Source organism: Octopus sinensis, linkage group LG10 (genome assembly GCF_006345805.1).
Source record: "Octopus sinensis linkage group LG10, ASM634580v1, whole genome shotgun sequence".
Taxonomy (NCBI): Eukaryota; Metazoa; Mollusca; class Cephalopoda; order Octopoda; family Octopodidae; genus Octopus; species Octopus sinensis.
In genome coordinates this window covers 52,353,559-52,363,558 of record NC_043006.1, presented here as the reverse complement: position 1 = coordinate 52,363,558, position 10,000 = coordinate 52,353,559, and the positions used below count along the sequence as shown (strand labels likewise).

The 10,000-nt window shown below is 34.8% G+C and overlaps 3 protein-coding genes across 6 annotated transcripts in view; 2 read left to right on the top strand and 1 right to left on the bottom strand.

Moving 5' to 3' along the window:
• The window catches only part of LOC115216309 (protein jagged-1-like), a 14,754-nt gene extending 5,382 nt beyond the window's left edge, over positions 1–9,372 (top strand). For both annotated transcript variants that reach the window (XM_029785515.2, XM_029785514.2), the window contains exons 3-6: positions 4,194–4,276; positions 6,457–6,624; positions 7,745–7,889; positions 9,218–9,372. In XM_029785515.2, coding sequence (XP_029641375.1) covers positions 4,194–4,276; positions 6,457–6,624; positions 7,745–7,889; positions 9,218–9,357 — 536 coding nt within the window. In that variant the 3' untranslated portion in view covers positions 9,358–9,372. The remainder of the gene's footprint in view (positions 1–4,193; positions 4,277–6,456; positions 6,625–7,744; positions 7,890–9,217) is intronic.
• The window catches only part of LOC115216219 (kinesin-like protein KIF28P), a 227,286-nt gene that overhangs the window by 95,408 nt on the left and 121,878 nt on the right, over positions 1–10,000 (bottom strand). The window lies entirely within an intron of this gene.
• LOC115216308 (protein jagged-1b-like) overlaps positions 1–10,000 on the top strand; it is a 122,624-nt gene that overhangs the window by 87,426 nt on the left and 25,198 nt on the right. The gene's annotated exons all lie outside the window — the stretch shown is intronic.

The window sequence follows — 10,000 nt, the reverse complement described above, 5'->3', positions numbered from 1 at the left end:
CTACATATTATAAGTATAGACCATTATAACAGACACCATAGAGTCTACCCCACTTATAATTTTATGCAATTTATGTATATTGTATTTTTATGTACTTGTATAATTCATGTATTGTATATACTCGTATATCCTTTGAATTACGTGTAGATCTATATATATTTTATATATTGACTCATTTATAATTTAGCTTAATTTTCATAATTTTTATAATTTATAACTTTATCATTTTACTTTGTTTTTTTGTGTATATTTTCGAATTAAATACATTTGAAACCTTAATTTGTTGGCTACCTGTAGTGGAATCTTCCATTAAATATTGTTTGCTTTAGCGTCCGTCACATCTCGTCCGGTCCTCTATTTAAGCTTCTTGGTTTCATTGAATAAGCAGCGCCTGATGAACGTATTTGCCTTGCACATGTAACTAGTAGTAACGCGTATAGTACATGCGGACTGAAACACATACATTAATATTGGACTCTCATTAGATGGAATATTCTTCTTGTTGGCCTTTTTACGCAGATCAATTTACTATATATATATATATATATATATATATATATAAATTCATCATCTGAAAGTTTCCAGCTTTGGTTCCTCTCCTGTTGCATGTACAGATATATACTGTATATACATATATACATATGTTGCATTTGATGTATTTAATATATTTGATATATTTGATATATCTATTGTATCTAAAGCACGATTGCTTTAATTTTTATATTTTATTGTTTTTATAATTTTTTTTTATTTTATTGTTTATAATTTATTGTTTTTATGAATTATTGTTTTTATTTCTATATACACGCACACATACACACACATACGTACATATCCACGAACGCACATGCGCCTCCCACACACCACACACATACACACGCACACACACACACACATACACACGCACATACATACACACGCACACACGCACACACACACACATATACACACGCACACACATACACACGCGCGCACATACACACGCACACACATACACACGCACAGGAATGCACAGATATCAATCCCACACAATTCCACACACACACAGACACACATAACCCGACACACATCTCCACGTTCACACACACATATACACACGCGCGCACATACACACGCACACACGCACATACATACGCAATTAATACACGCACACACACATATACACACTTAATACATACACACACACACTAGCACAGGTTCGTACATATGCCTCCAACGCACAATACACATACAGACAGGCACACATTTATACATACATGGGCAGAAATACACACGCACATACACGCATACACGCACGTAAGCACACCCACACTAGCACACGCACGCACATGTACACGCAATCACATACACACATGTACGCCTACACAAACCCCACGAAAAACCACACACACAATCCGCGCACACACGCATACACAAATTCACATACACACCCATGCATATACATACACACACAATATATGCATACACGCCGCACACACACATACACATGCACATATAGACACAGACACACATATATGCACACTCAAACATGCGTACACATACGCACGCACACACGCACATACACATTTACACGCAGATACACGTGTATGTACCCACATGCATACACGCGCAAGAAACGCCCCTATATACCCCCTACACAACCCCTCGTTCACACACACATATACACACGCACATACAACACACACATGCACACAAACAAAATACACACGCACATACTCATACATGTACATACGCACACCCGTGTATATACACACGCACATACAACACACACATGCACACGCAATAAACCCGCACATACCTCCCATACACACACAGCTCACCCTCGTACATACACGCACACAATTATACATACATGTACACACGCATATGCACATACAAGCACACATGCACACATACACAAAGGAAAATGTAATTACTCCCCACACACACAGCCCCTACGCATACACACATACACACGCGAACACACATCTACATACATACACATACACACACTTCAAACAAAACACACACACACCTCATATACATACACGCACACACACATATTTCAAGCTACCAGAACCTTCCACTGACCATTTTCCTACGCACATGTGTAGGTAGACCAACAACAGGAGCCACACCTACTATAAATTCTTCCTATGACCTTAAACAATACTAAGCCCAACCACACACATAGATAAACAGCCACAACCACACACACACAGATACACAGACACAAGTGCTATCATTACACACACACACACGCACACGTAGACTTGCGTGCACGCACATACCCACACACACACACATATACCTCCTTCTCTTGCACTCTACAGTCTTTGAAAGAACTTTTTCTTCACCCATTCCCTTCCGGTCATTCAATATATGACCGCGTGTGTATCGTTGGCGATTTTCTTCCTCCGTCTTCCCTTCCTTGGACCTTTCCTTTTTCTATGTTTCTGACGAAGTTCTCCGCTTGAAACGTTAAATCCTCCTCTCTTCTTTCATTTCCTGAGCGTCCAATAACACTATACTTGTTCCACGTTCTCACGTTGTTGTGTTTTCTCTTTGTTAATGTTTTGATTAACTATATGTATGTATATATATATATATATATATATAATATATATATATATATATATATATATAGTCAAAAATTGTGAAGCATGACTGTCAACACTACTACATGAACCCGAAGATTGCAGAATTCAATGCATGAAAGTACTAGTTCAATCAGAATGAATATTTAACATTCTACTATTTCATTTTATTTTATTCAATTATAATATATTATCTTATAATATATCATTATAAGATTGTAAATAAAACGTGAAAATCAGACAAGGTTGGAATTCTTTTTATTAATATATATATATATATATATATATATATATATAAATAAATATATATATATATGTGTGTGTGTGTGTGTGTGTGTGTGTGTATGCATTTATCAATGTGCAAGTGAGTTTATTTCGTAGCGATCGGTTCTACATGAGACTTTTATATGCAACGCAATATTTAATAGCGATATAGATCGTGAAATTCAAATGAGGGGGCAATTGGTTCCCTTAGGAGGGACTAAAATCATGTAAGATGATGCTAATTATGAAAGAAAGTGCTCAATATATCATCAGTGATGGCAGTAACAATGATGAGGCAAACGAATACTTAGACTTGATGCTAGAAAGAAGGAAATAAGAAGAGTAGTAACATAATATTGAAAAAGTGGAGTTTCACAATGCCCTCGGTAGATGTCAGCAAACATAACCAATTTATCTGAAACTGGAGACAAAAGAAGTCATATCTTCACATAACACACTAACGTACCTAGGTACTCAGATTTAGATATTACTCCTTATCACTTTCTCTCTCTCTCTCTCTCTCTTTCTACCTCTCTCTCTCTCTCTCTTTCTTTCTCTCTCTATCTCTCTCTCCATGTATGTATGTATATATGAATGTATGTATATATTTCGTTAACCCTATATGCATGGCGAAAACCATCAACGTGTTCATATTTTGAAATATCTTAACTGAGGAAGATCTTGCGTAAGAGACGAATTTTTGGTTTATTTATTGCGCTACGACCTGAAACGTAGGTATTAAATGCCTTGAAAGTATCATTACTTGCTTTAATTTCATTTTTTTATATTATACAACTCCATGCCAGAACAAGCTAGCCAGACCTTATTCCATTTATACGGGGACTCTAACATGAATTTAAGATGGTTTCTTCTATTCGACCCCAGTCGGAAAATCTTGGTCATATGCACTGGTTTTAAGCATAACACGAAATATCAATACTCTGCCTAGATGAGTAAACATTACACATATCCAGAGAAATTTCCACATACGGTGGAATGATTATAATCTAGCGTAATTTGTACGAATGTAAAGACAAGGGTAATATTTTTCTTATTAGAGTGGCTTAGTATTAGAAAGAGACTTGATTCACAAAACATCACTAGAGATAACAGTAAGTCTCTGTACATGGAGACAGTGTAGTTTGGAGTTAATGCAGACAGTATACATGGAGAGAGTGCAGACAGTCTGGCCTGATAATATATCTACGTTATGTGTATATAACATCTTTATACTGGAGGTTAGAGAGAATGGGAAGGTTATATCATCTGTGTACTTGTGTGTGTGTGTGTCTGTAAATTTTCACTCTCGTATCCCAATATAATTTCTGTTTCATTTTTTCAAATTAATTTTAGGTGATAATGTCATTGATCTAAATAAGGTATTTATCGGTACAGCACGTAATCCGATCACGTACCTGATTAGACAGCCGTTTCAGGTAAGTGTTTGGTTTTGGAATGAGATGTTTCTTAAAATATAATTTCTTAAGATTGTTAGTTTCATTGCGAGGAATTACAACCGTGTTTCGTGGTCTGCTACCACAACAGCTACTTTATAGAATCCAGTTAGCTCAAGACATCATCAGGAGGAACCACGTCCGGTTTCGGCCCCTACTCCTCTACCGACGGTGTCTTCAGCTCTGGTGTTGGGTGCATGTCTTCTTTATTCTGTTCCCTGGCCTTTTGATGTATACTTTCAAGACAAGAGGATGTTTTCCACTCTGTCTTCTTGTGAAGATAACTGGATAGCAATCCCAATTTAAATCATGCTACGAAATATGCCAGAATAATATTTTCCCGAGTTCCAAAAAATGGCATGATGCATTTACATTTATTAAATTTCCAAGGGAGGCGTTATGAATTATTGGATGACTACGTTAAATTTATCCTAGATTTTCCAGTATATGCTTGTGAATAAAGTATTCATTACGTATTGAATAACGTTGCCAGCTAATATATACTAATCAGTCTACAATATGTACTAATCAGTCTAGCCATTTTAACTAGGTTTTTTTTCGTTTGTTACTGATTTAAATACTTATTGCTATCAAGCGTTCTTTGGAAGGATAAAACTCTGAAGGACGGATGACCAGTCTTGAAATTTTATTATTATTATTATATTATTATTATTATTATTATTATTATTATGATTATTATATTATTATTATTATTATTATTATTATTATTATTATTATTATATTATTATTATGATTATTATTATTGTTGTTGTTGTTGTTATTATTATTTACTTATTTATATATTTTGTATACGAAGATTATACTGTGTTTTATCTACAGGTGTTTACTTTCCACAACATAGGCATTACAAAATGCAAACTTACTATATTAAGTTTATCACATATATATATATATATATATGTGTGTGGTGTGTGTGTGTGTGTGTGCGTGTGCGTGCGTGTGTGTGTGTGTGTGTGTGTGTATGTGTGTGTGTGTATTAAAAAATAAACACACACACATATTTATGAAACTACAATCTACTCACTGATTACGTGTTGCATTTACTCACTGGAAGACATAACTGGATCTTGAGATTTATCGACCTCTGATCCAAAAGATATTATAGATAGATAGCATGTCTGTAGAACGATGTTATGATGTTCTCGCGCTAACAATACTACAGAACTTGAGCTTATGACAAAAGTAGGAATGTAAAAAGACCATTGATGAGTTAAGACAGCAACATGCTGTATATCTGTTTCTACGAAAACTACAGTAGTGATCATATAGAAAACGAAGAAATCAGAACTGAAAGGTTGCTGTTTACAAATTTTTCTATTTTCCTTGCGTTGTTGAAAGAGAAGAAATGTGGGCGGCAGTTAGATTAGATGTTTTAATACTTCTTGGGAAAGGATAATATTGTGGTATTTCTTAGATTGTGACAGGCAGATCGCGACAGAATGGAAAGTCTGATAATAATAGCATTTACCTTTTCAGCTCACTATTTATCATATTGCTTCCTCCATGAGGTGTTACATTGGCCAACCGAAAAACTCTTCAGATGTTACCGACTTAAATGAAAACTGCTGGCCTTCGTGTCTAAATTAGAAGCGATTATTATAGACTGTTGGTTCATTGTTTTGCAGCAAGATCAGAGTCGGAGGCGATTTACTTGCTCGTGGGTAAATCAATTCATTTCCCTTATATCACTAATGCTTACGAAACAAGCATGAATATAAGAGCGTTCGCATTTTCCAAAACTGAGACCTTCTGACAACATAAGAACTAATATTACTGAGTTTACTGTTGTTATTTACATGTGTTATATAGGCGAAACAACGATCGTTCTTCTTCACAAATATATAAATCAACGCTATAATAACATAATAAAACATATATGAAGGTATTCACGATTATATATTATATTTTCAATAATCTAGATGTTTATTAATTAATGTATTGAATAACCTATAAATCTGCTATGCTATGCAAACCCACACGGGTGTGCGTGTGTGTGTGGGTACGTATATGAGAGAGAGAGCCACAGAGACAGAGAGAGGGAAAGAAAGAGAGAGTGTGTTTGCATTCTCGTTTATAATTTCATTGTTCTATCTGGTTGTACATATTTCCAATAATATATACCTTCAAACCTCTGTTTTCAGAAATTCGTTGTTTCGTTTACTGCAAAAAGCAACAACGAATTGATAGCCGATTACGTTTACCAAAGTGGTAGTCATTTGCCTCAGAGAAGCGTCGATGAAGCCAGGTATGAACTGATAACAACCCGTGGTAGTCAGAACCCTACTAGTCAACTGACATACCAAATTCGAGTAAGTACTTTAATCTCAGTTGCTTTGGAATATCTAGGTATTATGCTATGCCACCTATCTTAATTGATTTGAGCATTTCTCATTCTGATATGTGCTACTGCAGCAACACAGAGCTCTAAGCGAACAGCAAAAGCATCGATCGTCAAAGATCCTTGACAGCTCTTGCATTTCTTCTCTGTGTACATATGTATTCTAGGCCATGGACGTAGAGTATCATACGGTAGTTGATGTGCAGATGGTAGTGAAAATATCTGGCATTATTTTTATGTCCAATCTACCCTTAAAAATGTATTTTCAACATCTTTAGAAACTCAGAAATGATGCTATAAACCCGTGGCGAAGCCTAAAATCGAAACCTTACTGCTTAAGTAACTAGTAGCAACCCACACTTAGGTCAGTGACGTGCCTTGCATACCAACTAATCAGCTTGCAGAAATACCACTCCATATTATAGAATGTTCTGTTATGTTCCGCGGGTTCACTCTTAAACATTAGTTTATATAAGCAACAAGGCCGGCAAGCATTAGCGCAGAGGTTCGAGAAGGTCCAAGAAGCTGAATGAACACTTGATTCTTTCTCCTGCTCGGCCTGTGTTTAAAAGAATTTCTTTGTCAGCAATGCATTTTTCCAAGCACATAGCATAAACACAATATCTTCATCTCTCGCCACACAAATAAGTAACCAGCCAACACTTAGTCAAAACAAATCAAAGCCATACATAGGATGCACAGACTGAATCCTGTGTTAAAGAAATCGTCGACTATAACGAACAGAGTATTTCTTTCGCCTCTCACGTGAAGCTAGTAATTTCTGTTATTAACGTAACTATTAACTGCATTTGCTTATAAGTACACCACGATACTCTACTGGCACGTCATTATGTTATACTATAAATATTGGGGTATATTGCTGTATAAATAAATGTTAAACAACGTTAGTTGATTTTATTATGGAAAAGCACGCAGTCTTAATACCATACCTATATATAAAAACTCGTACACCAAAACCACCAACGTTTATATTTTTAAAGCGGTTCGTTTATGATCAAAATATCAGAATTCTTCTTTAACCTTTCTATTTTCCAAAGTCTTAGAATGTCCTTGTTGTTGTTATATTTCAGAGTTATTGCAGCCAAGGCTATTATGGTCCGAACTGTGCCATCAGGTGTGATATTCCCACCAGCGAGCAAACGAGGTTTCAGTGTGATGCTAACGGTCAAAAAGTCTGCAAGCCTGGTTTCTCTGGTCCATTGTGTAATATTAATGGTACGTGTATATTATTTCTGTCTCTTTACATCATGAATTCAAATCCCGCCTGGATCAGTTTTACCTTTCAGCTTCCAGGGACTCATAAAATGTGGACCAATTTCTTCTTAAAACAATTTTGGCCTTATGACGAATTTTAGTAAAAAAAAATATATATAGTCTTCAGTTATTTTGCTATTACGATTCTATTATTTTGTAATATCAAATGTTCATCTACGCAGCTCATTTGCATCATTTATTGTTTTGTTGTTGCTGCTTGTGTTGCTAATGTTGTTATTGGGCTCCGTTCGGATACATCTGTAAACTCAACATACTAATCTTCTGTTCATCAGTGTATTCTAGGTCCTTACTGTACAAGCATCATATAGTTTTTGATGCACATATAGCAGAACTGCAATGAAATATATTTTACTGGTTATTAATTTCACCCAATACGACTGAACAGACTGTTGAGGTAGAAACTACTAAGTATCGTGACATTTGTATGGTTTTTGTCTATATAACACAGAGAAATAGGACTATTTACACTGTTCTCCTACGGTATTGCGTAGATGGAAGTTTACATTTATTTCAATCAACACAAATGTTTCTATATTACCTGTTAAATTGAAGCATTATACTTCATGTTATACTGTTTCTAAAGATTTAAAGCTAAAGTTTTAATTTCTGTATAGATTGAAATGACGAGAACCCATTCTATTCATACGATTTTCTTTAAGATTAGCTAGCACTTCGATTATCGCGAATCTGATCCCTAGCACTTCAAATTCTTGATGATCTAAAGCTGAGTCATCGAAGTTTTCTTTTTAAACCCCATAAATACCATTATTATTCATGACAGTTTTCTAATAAAAAACAGTATTAATCCATGATGGATTAACTCCTGTTATTTTTATTTAAATAGCGTCTCTCTGATCTGTAGTCAAGACAGAAGCACATGATTGCAAGCAAACAAACATTCGTTATTATACAGGGCTCCTGCTCCGTATAGCAGAAAGCTACGCTGCTATATAATACTTATTTACGGTGAAGCATTCTAATGAACGAGAGTTGAATATCTTTGTGATTATTCTCAATATATAATAAATGATGCTTTGACACCTTCACCTGTTGACTAACACGGTGTCCATTCCACTGGCAACTGCTCAATTCAATACAAAGTAGATAAATCTCTGTTAAAATATCAACAAATTCTCTGTTTGTGAGATTGTAAATACATTCCTGAAATAAATGTAGTTGATTCACTTGCATTTTATGGAATTGCATTATTTATATAAATAGAAAGAAAATATGTGCGTAAAAGATATGTATCGCCAACACTTTTTCAGCTGATCTATGTCGCAGCTCTCCTTGTAAAAATGATGCGACCTGTGTCCCAATGGGCTCTACGTTTAGATGCATCTGTAAACAGGGATACACAGGACAATATTGTAATAAAGGTATTTACTTTTTTTCTTATAACTTGTAAACTTTATTTGTAGGAATTTGTGACACTTTTTAATCCTAATAATCGGAAAATTATCAACATGTATTTTATTTTAGCTATAACAATGCTGTTAATTGAATCTATTTCATAGAATAAGCTCTTTTCAACGTGGACATCTTTAACATATGTACTCTCAGATTTGCACTTCTAAATACATTAGATATTTATACAGCATTCCGTCTGGTTCTACATGTATTCCACCTGCTTGTGTGTTATGTACCTCCTCAAAAATATTCCAAGTAGTGGTTATTTGGTCATTTGTTTAACTGGACAATAATAATTCGTTGTGAGTGAAAAATAAAGCTCTTGGTAGTTGAGGTGTTAACCCATTAGTGCCCAAACTTCTTTATTTGATTTATACCAAACATCTCATTTATACAACATTATCTATACAAAATATATTTTTTAAAATTATTACAATATTTAAAAAACACTCCAGTCTTCATGGCTAAAATACAGGTGTTGCAGAAATATAATAGATTATCTTTCTGGTCCTAAAAGAAGTACTATGGGTGCTAATGGTGGTTAAAAGTTAATATCTAGTACTAGTTTCATTAATACCATGCAGATATGAGTGGATAATTAACACGTTAAAATAAATGGAAGTAAACATTTAAAAGTAGAT